This window comes from Pseudophryne corroboree, chromosome 9 (assembly GCF_028390025.1).
Source record: "Pseudophryne corroboree isolate aPseCor3 chromosome 9, aPseCor3.hap2, whole genome shotgun sequence".
Taxonomy (NCBI): domain Eukaryota; kingdom Metazoa; phylum Chordata; class Amphibia; order Anura; family Myobatrachidae; genus Pseudophryne; species Pseudophryne corroboree.
In genome coordinates, this window is record NC_086452.1 from 463,367,129 (window position 1) to 463,385,259 (window position 18,131).

The following is an 18,131-nucleotide window of genomic DNA, read 5'->3' on the forward strand; positions in this document are numbered from 1 at the left end:
CCGGCGGCTTCCACTCCGCCGCCTCTCCACCACCCACAGCACCTCCAGACCCCCTCCACCATCCACCCCCCATATATGTCTCCCCCCACACCTGCCCCCCCTCCACCCGCAGACACCCTCGTCCATCCGCGGTCCCCCCCTCACCCACCCCTCCCCCACCCACGGCACCCCTGCACCTGCCCCTCCACCATCTGCAGCGCCTCCGGACCCTCTTCCCCACCCGCCGCACCACCTGCACCTGCCCCTCCCCCACCCACGGCGCCTCCGGACCCCGTACCCCACCCCCGGCACCCCCGCCCCTTCCTATCCCACAGCACCTCTGGAACCCTTCACCCATCCGCAACATCCCTGCACCTGCCCCTCCCCACCCGTGGCACCCCTGCCCCTCCCCCACCTGTAGTGCCTCCGGACCCCTCCCCCATCTGCAGCCCCCACTCCTCTGCCCCTCCTCCACCCTCAGCACCTCCCGACTCTTCCCCATCCGGCCTCCCCCCCCCGCGCTTCTGCCCCCCCTCCACCCGCAGCATCTACAGACACCCTCCCCCATCCGCAGTCCCCCCCGCACCCACTACATTCTGTACATCGTGCCCTGCAGGTGCTGTTCACGCCGTCGCAAGGGGCTGCTCCTCCTTCACCATCGCACGCCCTTTCATTGTGCAATATTTAACCACTAACAAAGGAATGCAGGTAATACTCCATATAATACAAATATTGAACCCCAGAAAGGCGGTGGCCCCTTGCGACGGTGTGAAGAGTGCCCGTAGGGCGCGATGAAGCACCTAGTATATATATATATATATATATATACACAATGAATCTACACTCACTGCTGCAGTTTACATCATGGGCGGTGCTCCGTAAAGGACTCTCAAGTAGTCCAAAATATATCTAAGAAGAGTACAGGCACTCACCACCTCCTTGATGATAGTGAACTTATTATATCTCACAGGTGTGTCTCACATAGAGATGGACGACAGCATGTCAGCAAAAATGTCGACGTTTCGGCTCCATCTGAGCCTTTGTCAAGACAGACAAAATCACATCAGGTTAACACCCAGCAGCCCCTAACACACACTAAACCCTGAAACACCTTTATAGCAGAGGCACACCACAAACCCCTCCCATCAATTAACTGACAGGAAATAGCAAAAACACTTATAGTGCAATATCAAACTTGTGATGCAGATGGACCCCATCAACTGCACCAAATGGGTGTTAACCTGATGTGATTTTGCCTGTCTTGACAAAGGCTCAGATGGAGCCGAAACGTCGACATTTTTGCTGACATGCTGTCGTCCATCTCTATGTGAGATACACCTGTGAGATATAATAAATTTACTATCATCAAGGAAGTGGTGAGTGCCTGTACTCTTCTTGGATATATATATATATAGATATATATATATAGATATATAGATATAGATATATAGATATAGATAGATATATAGATATATATATATATATATATATATAATTAGGAATGAGCAGGTTCAATTCCCTGAGAACTGAACCCTACCAAACATCATGTCCCGAGCCCAGCTCGGATTTTCTCACCAGACTCGGAAACCAGAACGAGTAAAAACGTCATCATCCTGCTGTTAGATTCTTGCGGATTTTGGATTCCGTATAAGGAGCCGCGTGTCGCCGCCATTTTCACTCCAGTCCTGGGGACTGTAGCAAGAGGAGCAGTGTCTGTGCGGGAAAGTGGGGTGGCGCGTGTGGTGGCGACCTGCTCTTTTGTGTAATTCCAGTGCTGTCTTGTGCTGCATCAGTCCAGTGGTGGTGTCTTGTGCTGCATCAGTCCAGTGGTGCTGTCTTGTGCTGCATCAGTCCAGTGGTGGTGTCCTGTGCTGCCATAAGTCCAGTGGTGCTGCCGTATAAGTCCAGGGGTACTGCCGTATAAGTCCAGCGGTACTGCCGTATATAAGTCCAGGGGTACTGCCGTATAAGTCATGGGGTACTGCCTTATAAGTCCAGCGGTACTGCCGTATATAAGTCCAGGGGTACTGCCGTATAAGTCCAGTGGTGCTGTATAAGTCCAGTTCAGTGGCACTGTCTTGTGCTGCATTAGTTTAGTGGTGGTGTCCTGTGCTGCCATAACTCCAGTGGTGGTGTCCTGTGTTGCCATAAGTCCAGTTGTGCTGCTGTATATGTCCAGTCCAGTGGTGGTGTCCTGTGCTGCATCAGTCTAGTTGTGGTGTCCTGTGCTGCCATAAGTCCAGTGGTGGTGTCCTGTGCTGCCATAAGTCTAGCAGTGCTGCTGTATAAGTCCAGGGGTACTGCCGTATAAGTCCAGTCCAGTGGTGCAGCCGTATAAGTCCAGGGGTACTGCTGTATAAGTCCAGGGGTACTGCCATATAAGTCCAGTCCAGTGGTGCAGCCATATAAGTCCAGGGGTACTGCCGTATAAGTCCAGGGGTACTGCTATATTAGTCCAGTCCTGTGGTGCAGCCGTATAAGTCCAGGGGTACTGCCGTATAAGTCCAGTTCAGTGGTGCAGCTGCATACGTCCAAGGGTTCTGCCGTATAAGTCCAGGGGTACTGCCATATAAGTCCAGTCCAGTGGTGCAGCTGTATAAGTCCAAGGGTACTGCCGTATAAGTCCAATTGTACTGCCGTATAAGTCCAGGGGTACTGCCCTATAAGTCCAGGGGTACTGCCGTATAAGTCTAGTGGTAGTGCTGTATAAGTCCAGTCCAGTGGTACTGCCATATAAGTCCAGTCCAGTGGTGCTGCCGTATAAGTCCAGGGGTACTACTGTATAAGTCCAGTTCAGTGGTGCAGCTGCATACGTCCAAGGGTTCTGCCGTATAAGTCCAGGGGTACTGCCATATAAGTCCAGTCCAGTGGTGCAGCTGTATAAGTCCAAGGGTACTGCCGTATAAGTCCAATTGTACTGCCGTATAAGTCCAGGGGTACTGCCCTATAAGTCCAGGGGTACTGCCGTATAAGTCTAGTGGTAGTGCTGTATAAGTCCAGTCCAGTGGTGCAGCCATATAAGTCCAAGGGTACTGCTGTATAAGTCCAGGGGTACTGCCGTATAAGTCAAGTCCAGTGGTGCAGCCGTATAAGTCCAGGGGTACTGCCGTATAAGTCAAGTCCAGTGGTGCAGCTGCATAAGTCCAGGGGTACTGCTGCATAAGGTTTGCCCTGTGTGGTGTAGAGGTACGCTCTCCTGTGCCGCATATTACTCCAGAAAAATAATGGAGAACAAAAATTTGGAGGATAAAGTAGGGAAAGATCAAGAACCACTTCCTCGTACTGCTGCTGCTGCCGCTGCTGGGAGTCGATCATCATCTCAGAGGGGAAGTCGGAAGACCACTTGTACTACTTCAACTAAGCAATTGACTGTCCAACAGTCCTTTGCGAGGAAGATGAAATATGACAGCAGTCATCCTGTTGCAAAGCGGATAACTGAGGCCTTGACAGCTATGTTGGTGTTAGACGTGCGTCCAGTATCCGCCATTAGTGCAGTGGGATTTAGACAATTGATGGAGGTAGTGTGCCCCCGGTACCAAATCCCATCTAGATTCCACTTCACTAGGAAAGCGATTCCCGGACTGTACAGGGACATTAAGAAAAGTGTCCTCAGTGTCCTGAAAAGTGCGGTTGTACCCAGTGTCCACTTAACCACGGACATGTGGACAAGTGGAGCAGGGCAGACTCAGGACTATATGACTGTGACAGCCCACTGGGTAGATTTATTGCCTCCCACAGCAATAACAGCAGCGGCGGCACCAGTAGCAGCATCTCGCAAACGCAAACTCGTTCCTAGGCAGGCTACGCTTTGTATCACCGGTTTCCGTAAGAGGCACACCACTGACAACCTGTTACGGAAACTGAGGGACATCATCGCAGAATGGCTTATCCCACTTAGACTCTCCTGGGGATTTGTGACATCGGACAACGCCACCAATATTACGCGTGCATTACATCTGTGCAAATTCCAGCAAGTCCCATGTTTTGCACATACAATTAATTTGGTGGTGCAGCATTTTTTTTGAAAAATGACAGGGGCGTGCAGGAGATGCTGTCGGTGGCCCGAAAAATTGCGGGCCACTTTTGACATTCAGTGCCAATCCTAGACGGGCCAGGTGGTTGTGCCGCACACTTGTGTCGCTTAGCTTAGTCATCCAGCCACCTCAGTGCACATCTTTTTATTCTTTGCATCATGTGCTGTTTTGGGCCTAGTTTTTAAAAGTGCCCTCCTGCCTGCCACTGCAGTGCCACTGCTAGATGGGCCAGGTGTTTGTGCCGCCCACCTGTGTCGCTTACCAAAGTCATCCAGCGACCTCGGTGCAACCTTTTGGCCTAAAAACAATGGCCCTCAGTCCGAGTTGTTCGCTCGCAAGGCGATTTTAGCAGAGCTGCTCACGCTAAGCCGCCGCCTACTGGGAGTGAATCTTAGCATCTTAAAATTGCGAACGATGTATTCGCAATATTGCGATTACACACCTCGTAGCAGTTTCTGAGTAGCTTCAGACTTACTCGGCATCTGCGATCAGTTCAGTGCTTGTCGTTCCTGGTTTGACGTCACAAACACACCCAGCGTTCGCCCAGACACTCCTCCGTTTCTCCGGCCACTCCTGCGTTTTTTCCGGAAACGGTAGCGTTTTTTCCAACACGCCCATAAAACGGCCTGTTTCCGCCCAGAAACACCCACTTCCTGTCAATCACACTACGATCGCCTGAGCGAAGAAAAAGCCGTGAGTAAAAATCCTAACTTCATAGCAAATTTACTTGGCGCAGTCGCAGTGCGGACATTGCGCATGCGCACTAAGCGGAAAATCGCTGCGATGCGAAGATTTTTACCGAGCGAACAACTCGGAATGAGGGCCAATATTGTGAGGTGTGAGGTGTTCAGAATAGATTGGAAATTAATGGAAATTAATTGAGGTTAATAATACCGTAGGATCAAAATTACCCCCAAATTCTGTGATTTTAGCTGTTTTATGTTTTTTTCAAAAATCATCCAGATCCAAAACCAAAACCCGAAAGGATGGTTTTGGCATCCAAAACACGAGCATGGAACCAGAACCAAAACCAAAACATAAAACACGAAAAGTGCCCGCCGCACATCTCTAATATATATATATATATATATATATACTAGGTGATTCATCGCGCCCTGGGGCGCTCTTCACACCGTCGTAAGGGGCTACGCCCCCTTAACCCTTGCACGCCCTTGTGGCGTGCAGTATTTTATTATATGGAGTATTACATCCAATCATAATTGTGTGAGTGATTAAATATTGCACGGACAAAGGGCGTGCAATGGTTAAGGGGTGGAAGCCCCTTGCAACGGCGTGAACAGCGCACGCAGGGCCTGGTGAATCACCTAGTAGGTGCTTTGGTCGGGGGAGTAGGGGGTGCGGGGAAGAGGCGGATGGGATCCTGGGGTGCCACGGGAGGGGCGGTTGCAGTGGTGCCGCAGGTGGGGGAGGGTGCGTGGGTGCTGTGGGTGGTGGTCCAGAGCCGCTGCAGGTGGGGGAGGAGCAGTTGCGGGGTTGCCCCGGGTGGGGGAGGGGCGGATGCGGTAGTGCGGCAAGAGGTACGGGTGCGGGGTAGCTGCAGGTGGGGGAGGGGTCTGGAGCTACCGCGGGTGCTGGAGGGGGTGTGTGGGGGTGCCGCGGATGGGGCCCGGAGGTACTGTGAGTCGGGAAGGGGCGGGTAATGCTTATCCTGCTTCTCCTCCTGGAAGCAGCTAAGCTGCTGTCCTCCCTTTAGCAGTGGCTCTCCCGGAGACTCGCACAGCAGGCAGTCATAATTGTTCGCGCCGGTGTCCCAACGCGCCGCATAACAGGGAAGAAGATGTATGCAATAAACTACAGCTCCCAGCAGCCCTAAGGGGCGGAATGCTTCGGTGCTAAGGGCTGCTGGGAGCTGTAGTTTATGTAATGTAATGCGGCGCGTTGGGACACTGGTGCTAATAATAGTGACTGGCTGGCAGAACTGTGTGACTGGCTGAATCAATGTAAAATGCTGTGCATTGTCAGTGACACTGCACACAGGCCCGGCGCTAGCCGCTCAGCAAAGGGATGCAGTGCAGGGAGGCACCAGGAAGGAGAGGCGTTCTCCCTGCTCTGCATCACTGTGCTGAGCTTCTGCTGCTATCCCTGCTGCTGCCGTCTGCTGTCACACACGCAGCGGCGTCGGAAGCACAAAACCTTTTCACCCCCTCAGCGCCGTCAGCACAAAGCCTCCTCTCCCCTGTGTGACATTCAGTGGCCGGGAGGGAGCCAAAGTGGGTGGAGCTAGATGGGAGTAAGGGGCGGAGCTACACGGGACCATGCTGCAGCAGGAGGATGAGCTGCTACAGCTTCGGCCAGCCAGACGTCATTAGGTAAGTGTCTGGAAAGAGAGTGAGTGTGTGTGTGTATACAGTGTCTGTGTATACTGTATATATGTGTGACTGTGTATGTGTGTAATGTATGTACAGTATGTATGTGTGTGTGTTTGTATATATATGTGTCTGGTGTGTGTGTGTGTGTGTGTGTGTGTGTGTGTGTGTGTGTGTGTGTGTGTGTGTGTGTGTGTGACTGCTGCATAATGTGTGTAAGCGTCACTGGTACAGGGGGCGTTACGTGTGCAAGCGAAGCGGCACTGGTACTGAGGGCATTATGTGGGTAAGCGTCACTGGTACAGCGGGGGCGTGACATGTGTAAGCGTCACTGGTTCAGGGGGCATTACATGTGTAAGCGTCTCTGGTACAGGGGGCATTACATGTGTAAGTGTCTCTACTACAGGGGTCATTATGTGCACTGTGCGTTTGTAAAATATGCGAGGGTGCAAATTTATAGCTTGCAGGGGGGCGCTGAACACCCTAGCAACGGCCCTGACTGCACACCCACTGCACTGCACAGCACTGTCACCTTTTACATTGATTCAGCCTCCAGACATTACCCTCCGCGATATCACCCACTCTATCCGCTACATTAACCATCTCGGGGCTTCCAGGCCGGCAGGCCAGGTGCTGTGTTGCGGAGTCAGGGCCTCTGGGGATCTGGGCGCGGCTGTGGTGGGGAGGCACTTCTGTGACATCACACGCAGAGCAGGCTCCGGGGCTCAAAGAGTATGCGGCGCAGGGAGGCCTATGTAAGTCTTCTGCTGCGCCGCTTTCATACATATCTATGCCGGTGGCCGCAGCAGCTTTTGTTCCACCTGTGGCGCGGCTAGGGAGTGGGGTTTGTTGATGCCGGAGGGGGCAGGTGGACTGGCAGCAGGACATTGGTGGTCATTCCGAGTTGATCGCTCGCTAGCAGTTTTTAGCAGCCGTGCAAACGCTATGCCGACGCCCACTGGGAGTGTATTTTAGCTTAGCAGAAGTGCGAACGAAGGGATCGGAGAGCGGGTACAAAAAAATGTTGTGCAGTTTCAGAGTAGCTTCAGACCTACTCGGCACTTGCGATCACTTCAGACCATTCAGTTCCTGAATTGACGTCATGAACACGCCCTGCGTTTCGCCCAGCCACGCCTGCGTTTTTCCGAACACTCCCTGAAAACGGTCAGTTGACACCCAGGCAGAAACGCCCTCTTCCTGTCGATCACTCTGCGGCTGCCTGTGCGACTGAAAAGCATCGCTAGACCCTGTGTAAAACTACATAGTTTGTTGTAATAGAACGCCGCACGTGCGCATTGCGCTGCATACGCATGCGCAGACGTGCTGAGTTTTTGCCTGATCGCTGCACAGCGAACGAATGCAGCTAGCGATCAACTTGGAATCACCCCCATAGGACGCTGCAGTACAAGGATGTTTTTCCTCTATCTAGCACAGAGACTTGCTGCAGATGCAGTGGCATACCCTCCAGCTGCACCTTTTTGAAAGGTACAGTCCCTTTTTTTTTATGGTCTGTACTGTTTTTTGACTCCAAGCTTCCATTGAAAGTATAGGGAAAGGGGCGTGGCCACGCCGCTGTACCCGTGGCCACGCCCCCTTTTCAAATTTGCATCAATGTTTATGTGTAAAGTGTTGGAGGGTATGATGCTGCAGATGCAGTGGGGCCTATTTTGGGGTGTGGGCCTGGAGCTGCAGCTCCATCAGCCCCATTGCTAATCCTGCTCTGTGAAAACACAGCAGCCAAAGGGCAGAGCCTCCCATTGGATGTAACCTGTGTGGGAGGGCGTTTCTCGCCCAATCAGCTGTGGACTGGGTGTGATAGACCTGCCACTAACCCAATGAGAGTTCCTAGCCACGCCCAGCATTAGAGACCCAGGCACAGCATCACAGGGCTATTATATAGGAGATAGATAGATAGATAGATAGATAGATAGATAGATAGATAGATAGATAGATAGATAGATAGATAGATAGATATAATCAGATCAGTTATCAAGAACAGCTCAAAGACAAAAAAACAATTGGACTATGAGGTGTAAATCGTCTGTCTATGAAATAACGGTTGTTTCTCCGGCGTGTTTTGTCATGTTTTGACATTGGAGAATAACAATCTACTTACACGACAAGTGCTTTTATTTATACCATTTACACCATTTTGCCATTTTAAATTAACACAGGACTCAGGACTCAATTAACCCCATTCCCTATGTTTTTCTTTACATGTGACTGCGTGTCGCTGCGACAGGGCGTCGCGGGTGCATCTCTCCAGTCCCCACATATAATTAAGCGACACGTTCCACAAACATCTGATTAACCCGCTGCTATGTGCTGGCATGGAACCTCATCTGGTGCTTTAGGAAAACCCTTACTAGATAATATTTGGAGACATAATAATTAGAGATAATTGCACCGGGGGCTGTGTAATTATAGAGCTGGGAGCTTGTTGTGCTCCAGAATGTCACAGGCACTTTTTGGGAGAGCAGAGAGGACAATCTGGGCCACCTCTAAACAAGCGGATGAACACTTAATACACTCAGAGCGCAGCTGTTTCTGGAGCATGAGAAAGTAATACGGAATAATGCACTTACTATGTCTAGAACAGTGGCGTAACTAGGGGGCCGCAGCCACTGCGGTCGCTTGGAGGTGCGAAGGGCTGCGGGGCGCCGCCGCCGCCACTGATTGAGGCTGTTTTGGGAAGGAGGACACGGAGGGCACAGCGCGCGCCTCTCCTGTGTGTCCCTCCAGGGTCTCCGCGGCAGTGGCGTGTCTGTTAAATGAAGTGCCCTTTTGTGAGCTGTGATTGGCTCACGTACCGGCACTTCATTTGACAGACTCGCCACTGCCACCGGAGACGCAGGAGGGACACACAGGAGAGGCGCGCGCTGTGCCCTCCGTGTCCTGCTTCCCAAAATGCACAGCAGCGGGGGAGCCCAGGGGGGGGGGAAAGTGGAGTGGGGGATACCTGGCACTGGGGGAGCATATTTGGCACTGTGGGGTGGGGGAGCATATTTGGCCCCTTTTTGCAGCACGCTCAGATTCATCACTTTACTAGTGCCAATTATGGGGGGGGGGCAGAGAATGTTTTGGCTTGGGGGAGAAAAATTTCTAGTTACGCCACTGGTCTATAACAAACTTAGGGGAACATTTACCGAGAAGTGATAAGAACGGAGAAGTGAGCCAGTGGAGAAGTTGCCCATGGCAACCAATCAGCACTGAAGTAACATCTATAATTTGCATACTATAAAACTATACAGAGCTGCTGATTGGTTGATGGGGCAACTTCTCCACTGGCTTACTTCTCTACTCTTATCACTGCTTAGTAAATGTCCCCGAAAGGCTTCAATTGTTCCTTCAGGACGGCAGGGAATGTTGGTCCTTATAGTTTCATTTTACCATCCTAGGCAGGTCCCCCTGGGGTCTATTCCTGCCTGCCATTGCCTGTAGCCTGCAGTCCCCTTTTGGTCTCATTTTTCCGTCCCGGTACATCTAAGTTACAGGGGGGCCTACTGCCTACTCCTGGGTCGGAGTGACCCGCTCTGCCATCTCCCTTTACTTGAGGCACTGTGCGCCTGTGTAACGGGTACCCTGGGTATCTTTACCATCCTGTGACCCACAGCCGTACTCTCTCTAAACATCCTAGTGACATTTGGTGGACCCGTTCATTCCAAGTAAAGCATTCGTTACCTCTAAACCCAATAAATAAAGACACGGAGACTTGAATTTGGCAGAAAAATTGCTAGCTATTTATTTGACCCTAACCATAGCAAACCTGTAAATGAAAACTTTGTTAAGATGCCGATACAGCCGGCATATGGTGGCAGCAAAAAGAACGGCTCTACTAACCTAAATTAACCGTAAAATACTAAAAATTCGAAACCATCCTAATTTTACTACAACTATCAAAAACCGGTAATAGGTGACAACTCCACCCCCACAGTGACTACCCACCGCTCCTGGGTGCCCTGCCGCTGCCTTCCCGGACGGGTGGTCAAGCGGCCAATAAGTCGATGGAGGTGAGTGCACCTAAACCAAATCAAACTGTAAATCACTACAGCTTACCATACAACCACCAACTGCCGTTCTTTTCCGCCAATAAATAGCCAACGATAAAACCAGCCAACAATTTAATGCCAAGGCACTCCGTGCCAGAAACCTTTACCAACAGGGCGGGAGGGCGGGAAGGCAATTTCACCAACAAGAGAGAGACAAAATGTCTATCCTTCCCTATATATACTAACCCTCCCCTTTTCCCAAAGGGCTGTACTTTCCTTCCAGCTAGGTCCACCCCTCACAAGATGTTTAACTCATTCCTTTCCTATGCTGTCAATTCTCTCTCCTAAACATCCTAGTGACATTTGGTGGACCCGTTCATTCCAAGTAAAGCATTCGTTACCTCTAAACCCAATAAATAAAGACACGGAGACTTGAATTTGGCAGAAAAATTGCTAGCTATTTATTTGACCCTAACCATAGCAAACCTGTAAATGAAAACTTTGTTAAGATGCCGATACAGCCGGCATATGGTGGCAGCAAAAAGAACGGCTCTACTAACCTAAATTAACCGTAAAATACTAAAAATTCGAAACCATCCTAATTTTACTACAACTATCAAAAACCGGTAATAGGTGACAACTCCACCCCCACAGTGACTACCCACCGCTCCTGGGTGCCCTGCCGCTGCCTTCCCGGACGGGTGGTCAAGCGGCCAATAAGTCGATGGAGGTGAGTGCACCTAAACCAAATCAAACTGTAAATCACTACAGCTTACCATACAACCACCAACTGCCGTTCTTTTCCGCCAACAGCGAAAGACTCCTTCCCAGAGTCTACGCACCGCCACCATAACCTCACCCTAACTCCAGCAACCCTAGGAACAGATCCTCCAGGAAAAAACATCATCCCCTCATTGGATAGATGCACACCATCAGGCCGAAGAAGGTGACTTTGTCTCTGACTGAATCCTAGGGTGGCGAACCACTTGGCTTCCGTGGGACAACCCACTTCGCCACCGCCCCATTCACCTTCTGCCTGGCCTCCTCAATTTCGCGACCGTCCGTCATACCTTGCCAACTCAACCTTGGCACCATCAAGAAGAACACCAATATACAAGTGGTCCATTCCCCTTCTGCGTGGCCCCCTCAATTTCGCGACCGTCCGCCACACCTTGCCAACCCAACCTTGGCACCATCAAGGAGAACACCAATATACAATTGGTCCACTGCTGCGGCCAAACTTGCCAGATCCTGTATCATGGCCCACCGCATCTCCAAAGAAGTCCTCTTCCCCAGGTCGTTGCCACCTAAATGGACAACCAACACCCTAGGGCTAACATGCTTGCTGGCCTGACTCACTAGTCTACTTCTCCACTCCGTCCACATCATCCCTTACCAACCAAGCCAACGAACTTCTCGAGCCCTAGGAAACATCTGCGCCCCCTGCGCGGCCAAAACTGGGCGGCCCAATACACATAAGAGAGGCCAACCACCAAAATAGGCAAGTCATCTTCCAACAAACCTGAAGAGGAGGAAAAGGGGTAAAAGTGGTTACTAATCATCTATACCATTGTTTAATTTACTGCATTAACCTGAAGGATCTGCCAAAAAGAAACATTTTGCTGTCGTATATTGCAGCAGTCTCGGCCTAGCCGATGTGCACGAGCAATCAGCCAATTTGAAGCCTAACATGAACACACAAATGGGAAAGATGAAAATAACCAAAAATGGGGGGGGGGGGGGGGGGGGGGGGAAGGGGTAACACATGTAATAACTCAGCTGGAGGTGAAAGCATAAAGACCTGCTGAGGGACTCTGATTAAAACAGATTAGCCGAATTGTGGATTAGAATTCAGTCCGTCAAGTCAGGCAAAAAAATTGCAAAATAACTCCAGACCCCCGCTGCCGGCTCATGCCAGCAACGGCGAGTAGCTAATCCCTGAGTAGGATAAAAAGGGGAGACAAACAAACGCACCACACCATAACGTACTGAACTGTAACAACATGATTAAACGACTGGAATTGACACACAAGTACGCGCGAGCTAACATCTCATGCAACGGGGCGCATATACCGTCTGTAACTTGACGACTTCCATCGCCCCACCGCCTGGATCTCAGCCATGTAAAATCCCGTCGCCGCAGCCGACGTCGCAGCCCCTATGCGGAAGGAATGCGTCCCGAACGCAGCGGGTGGAAGGCCCAAGCTCGCAAGACAGCGACCCAGCATCCCATAAAATAGATACTTCGTCACCGGCAGCCCGTCATAGTGCAGCGGCGATGACCCCCGACCGTCGGGCCGTACTGCCTCATATTGCACTGCCAACCTCACTGGGCAAATGCTCTCCTCAAGAGCCGGAACCAAGGTGACCCATTGACCTCTCCCCACTTGGTCCGTCTTAGAGCGCCGCAATCTGCAAGCAAGGACTTCTCACCCACCACCACGTCCCCGACCAGCATGCGCGAATCTGCTCGCTTAGAAGGCGCTACCAGTTCCGAAACCCTAAAAGCCCCGTGGTAAGCCATGGAGCACGCCAAATTGAAGAGCAACCGCAATCAAAACATGGACGACGCGACACCTCTAACCGCCCTGATGACATCCAGCAACAAGGCCGCCTCAATGGGCCTCCTCCTGTCAGGCGGCGTCGGCGCGACTCGCGCCCACCCTTTCATCGCCTTCAACAGAATCCCGCTCTTAGCCACGTCGGGGACGCCCTTTATTCTGCTGAAAACGAAATCCTGGCTAAGTACCGGGAGACCACCGCTCTGGATCTACCCGAAACATAAAGCTGCCAAATAAAAGAAAGCATCCTCCGTTGCCCGCTCTTACCTTGCTGAATTCGTCCTTAAACAAACTCCTCCTACTCGCTCCAAGCTTACGGCTTAAGCGTGGCTGGCGCGACTGACCGCAACTCAAGACCCTCCAATCCGTCCTGATACCTCCCGACATAAACGGGGAAACTGAACACCATGTTCGTCGGCCTCCGGTGCCAACAAACAAACACTTTCCCACTGCCCTCGTGATAGAGCGTCGGCAATTCCGTTCTCCAGCCCCGGCACCTGTTGCGCGCGGAACCACACGTTCCGACGTAGGCATGGCTACAGCAAACGTCCCAGCACCCGCAGAATGACAGCGACTTCGCCCCCTTGTTATTTATCGCATGCGCCAACGCCCAGATTGTCACATCTAAACAAGATGCTGCGAGGAGCCAGCCGTTCGCCCCAAACCTCCAGCGCCCCCATAATGGGGAAAAAACTCCAGAAGCAAAAGGTCCCTGGTTACGTCTTCGCAATGCCGTCCACGAAGCCGCGCACCAAGATCCCTCCCGATAACATCCGTATCCCGAGGCCCCAGCCGCATCGGTGAACAACTGCAATCTAGTGCTGACCACCGTTGGAGCCTGCCATATACACACCCCGTTGAGATCCTCCAGGAATGAGGCCCCTATTGCTCCATCCCCTTTAATCTCGGAGGATCATCGCACGAAATGATGTGGTCTGGCACACCCCGCAGTCGCCCTTTCCAGCTTCCGGCAGTGTGATCTTACGCGACCCTTCGAACCGTCCAATAGCTTCGCGGAGCTGCACCACCTTGTCCCGATGCAGCCGACCCGATCCTGCCGCTGTGTCGAAATCGATCCCCAAAAGGACAAACAGGAGGACGGTCCCTCAGTTTCCTCCTCGTCCACTGAAACGCCGAAGTGGAAAAAACAGGGCTCGGATGCTGACCAGCAAGTTGCCGCACCGTGCTGAATGTGCCGCCCCGCACACAGGAAGTCATTGAGGTAATGGGCGACCCCATGACCCCTTGGCGAAGACTCCACGAACCAGTGTAGAAACGTGCTAAACCGTTCGAAAAACGAGCATGAAACGGAACATCCCCTCGGCAAACCGTTGCCGATGAAATACTCCGCTCCGAAACCCCATAAAACGGAATGAGTCCGGATGTAACGGCAGTGACCTCCGTATCCACTGGGCCCGAACCGACACCTCGCTCGCAACAGGCACGCGAAAACAAAACTAAAACCGGAAAACAGAAATTTTGCATCCGCCCTATTTGGATACCAATTTAACCCCTTGCCCATCGTTTCTAAAGCAATTGGCGTTGGAGCTCTGTGGAGCGCTCCCGCCCGCAGCCTGCCTAGGATAAGTTTGCTTACCCCGGGTACCTTGACGACTGCCTTTGAAGCAGGAGGAGGCTGGATTTGGCCGATCCGCCGTCCGCGCCTTACCCCTGGGCGGACGACCCTGCGCGGTGGTGCCCGCCCGCTCCCGGCTTCCGGGGCTCCGCCGTCTGCTGCGAAGCCCGAGTGACTTTGAGCCAGACCTAGACGCCCTTGAACCCAAAGTCCATGACCCGCTAACCATCCTGCTTCTACCTACGCCACTCCGATCCCGAAGATGTGCGCTGCAAGTCATGTATTAGAAGCATGTACCGAATCACGTTCCTGTGCTCGTCCGGCCTATCTTCCAGTTAGCACGCCGCGAAGACCCAAAAACCGTCCAGCCAGTTGTCGAAGGTACGGAAGGCCTCGGCCCCGATGCCCTTCTTTGCAGCCGCCGACCTATACTCCTTCTTCGCTTCCTTTGTACAGACGAACACAATCTTCCTACGGCAGCTGTCCCTCAGCCCCCGCATTACTGCAGTGTAATCGCAGCGGAACAACCCCGGGCAAATCGCGGCGCTTCTTGGCCCAGCGAGAGTCCTCGCTAAGCCGTTTGCGCCCCTTCCGCCGTTCCTGCTGACCCGCCGCCCTCTTGGCGAATTTAGTCGCCCCCTTCATCGCCCTAGTAGTACTACTGACTTCGGACGCCTGTGGCGACAGAGAAGAGGAAGAGGAGGAAGAGGAAGAGCTGCGAGAACTAGAGCGCGTGGAGGAGCCCGATACCGACTGTACCACCTCACCTGATGCCGTCGACTTCTCCGACACGAAATCCTCCGGCGGGGCAAATCCGACCTCCTCATCCTTGGACTCCGACGTCCCCCCGTCCCCGCGCTCCTGCAGAAGAAAACAGAGCAGAGGACCCAGCCAGCAGTCGCTGTGAATGCCTAGCACCCCGGGGGGGGCAGGTGTCGCCGCCACACGCCCCTGCTCGTCCCGCCCCGAACGATGATCTAGCTGCGCCGCGGCCGCTCCGAGCTCCCTGCAGGCGCGAGCAACCCGCTGCGCTGCCGACACCGCCTGCGTACCGGACCCGCCAACCGCTGCAGGCGCGCCGGAACTGTTTGCTACTCCCGGGGCGCGGCCTTGGCCAGCGGCCCCAACGCTGCCACCACCGTGGCCAGGGCCAACGCCAGTGTTCCAGAAGGGTCTTAACCCCCCCCTACACACGGCGTTGTCCCCTGCGGGCTCCCGAGCCAGCGTCGGCGCGCGCCGGACGGCCCGACGCCCAACAGGCGCCACCCGGGGCCCCGATGCGTCCAGATCGGCCAGGTGGGGAACCGGCAGCGCCTCTGACCTCCAGTGGCCCGGCCCCCACCAATCCTGGCTCTCCTCCTGTGCCCGCCCGTCAGAGCCAGCGCCGCCGTCACTCTCCACCCTCCCGCGGGCACCCACCCCCCGCAGGCCGGAGCTAACTCCGGCCGCTGAGTGGGCCCCGTGGCGAGAGCTAATGATGGCGTGTGCAGCTCTGCTGCCTTCTATGACCATAACTGCGAACCAGTCCACGCCTCTCCTCCCCGCCCGCCCCCCTCCGGACTCCTTTCTTAAATGACACTCAGATGCTTGGATTTGAACCCCGTGCAGCTTCTAAGATGTGCAGTGACTTTACCACTACACCACAATAACTACTAGTAGGCTCCAGGGGAGTGCGCTGGGGAGACCAAGAGACATGCGGCACACGCGCGAGAACGGCGCCGCCTGCAGTGAGCACGGGCTCGCGCGCACCTCGTGCGCGCGCCCCGTCTCTCAGCGCCGCTAAACCCCTCCTGAGCGGCCCTGCTGCCACCCCTACATGTACTGCCTCTTCTCCCCCCCCCCCCCGCAGGACTCCGGCTGCAGGGGAGTAATCTGGGGAGACATGGAGGCTGGCGGCGCCGCTGCGCGCACACGTGCGCGAACGGCGGCGCCGGAGGCGAGCGTGAGCGCGCGCGCACCTCGTGCGCGCGTCCCACTGCTCCCCGCCAGCAAGCTCCCGGCCGCATCTCCTTCATTCAACTGCCGAGCGAGGCCCCGCGACGGGCCTCGCTCGGCTAACCGCCGTCTCCTGCCTGTCCCCCCCCGCCTGGCACCTCCATTCGGCCTCAGCGAGGGGGAATTAAAAGGAACCGAGTGTGGCTCCACCGACAGGCGCCCACCGCGGCGCGCATGCGCGCGCCCGCGGGCGCCTGACACCGCTGCTTCGTCCGCCGCGCTCGGAGGCGAGGGCAGCCGCCCTTCCACCTCCGGGCGGCCTGACCGGACCTCCGGCCTACCCCGCCGCCTGTGTCCGTCCGGCAAAGCCGGCCCAGCCCCCAGCGGCAAGGCTGACCTGGTCTGTTAAAAACAAACTCCGGTGTCAAAGTATTCAAACCCAGGACGACATAGCAGGAATGTAGTGAGGAATGCAGGGGAGAGCTTGCCGTTTTTTCTTTAAAATTGGAATCTCAACAATAAACAATGGGGAGCTCTGCTACGCAGCACTCACCCACTCAAAGGCAATTTCACCAACAAGAGAGAGACAAAATGTCTATCCTTCCCTATATATACTAACCCTCCCTTTTCCCAAAGGGCTGTACTTTCCTTCCAGCTAGGTCCACCCCTCACAAGATGTTTAACTCATTCCTTTCCTATGCTGTCAATTCTCTCTCCTTCACCTGACTCTAGTAAGCTCTCACGGGCAGGGTCTTCATTACTTTATGTCTCATGTTTCACCATTGGCAATCTAGCTCATAAGCCCCTCATTAGGTTTCATTCATTTCATTTTTCCCGTCCGCCAAACGATTTGTTCTGTTAATTGCAGCCACTTATTTATTATTCTACTCATGAGTTCCTATGTACCTGTTACTATGCCTACTGTTCTCATGAATATCATATATGTCATGCGCTACGGAATCTGTAGGCGCCATACTAATAAATGATGATGATATCACTTATGCTCCTTTCACACCTCCGCAAAAACCCCAGGATATTGCCGGGTTAACCAGGGTCGCGGCTCCGTGTGAAAGGGTCCCCGAAAAATAACCCGGGTTAAGTGACCCAGGAGTCCAACCTGGATAGGGAGCAGAGTTGGTCCTGGGAAGAGGCAGTGTGAATGTATAGCCCCTGTCATCTGACCCGGGTCCCGTTAGCACTCTATGGAGAGCCGGCTCACCGGCGCTTGGAGATGACGTCACCGGCAGAGGATAAGCCTCGCTAATAACCCGTATTCAGCGGTGTGAACAGGTTTCAAGCCGCTGTGACACTGTTTGAAACTAGAGATGTGCGACGGGCACCCTTTCGTGTTTTGTGTTTTGGTTTTGGTTCTGGTTCCATGCTCGTGTTTTGATCTGGATTGGTTTTGCCAAAACCACCCTTTCGTGCTTTGGTTTTGGATCTGGATGATTTTTTTTTTTAAACATAAAAACAGCTAAAATCACAGAATTTGGGGGTAATTTTGATCCTAAAGTATTATTAACCTCAATAACATTTATTTCCACTAATTTCCAGTCTATTCTCAACACCTCACACCTCACAATATTGTTTTTAGGCCAAAAGGTTGCACAAAGGTGGCTGTATGACTAAGCTAAGCGACACAAGTGTGCGGCACAAACACCTGGCCCATCTAGGAGTGGCAGAAAGGATGGCACTTAAAAAAAAAATAGTCCCCAAACAGCACATGATGC

The 18,131-nt window shown here is 53.3% G+C and overlaps 1 protein-coding gene across 1 annotated transcript; it reads right to left on the minus strand.

Annotated features, from left to right (window-relative positions):
- Window positions 1-10,055: 10,055 nt before the first annotated feature.
- On the minus strand, window positions 10,056-17,194 carry LOC134958588 (uncharacterized). The gene is made up of 2 exons (XM_063941284.1): window positions 16,799-17,194; window positions 10,056-16,750 (listed from the first exon to the last, which is right to left on the minus strand). The coding sequence occupies exon 2, from the start codon at window positions 15,976-15,978 to the stop codon at window positions 14,938-14,940; it is 1,041 nt and encodes a 346-aa protein (XP_063797354.1). The 5' UTR covers window positions 15,979-16,750; window positions 16,799-17,194; the 3' UTR covers window positions 10,056-14,937.
- Window positions 17,195-18,131: the final 937 nt, after the last annotated feature.

Excerpts from the sequence above, each read along its gene's own strand:
- LOC134958588 (XM_063941284.1), bottom strand. The coding sequence starts at position 15,978 with ATGGTCATAGAAGGCAGCAGAGCTGCACACGCCATCATTAGCTCTCGC.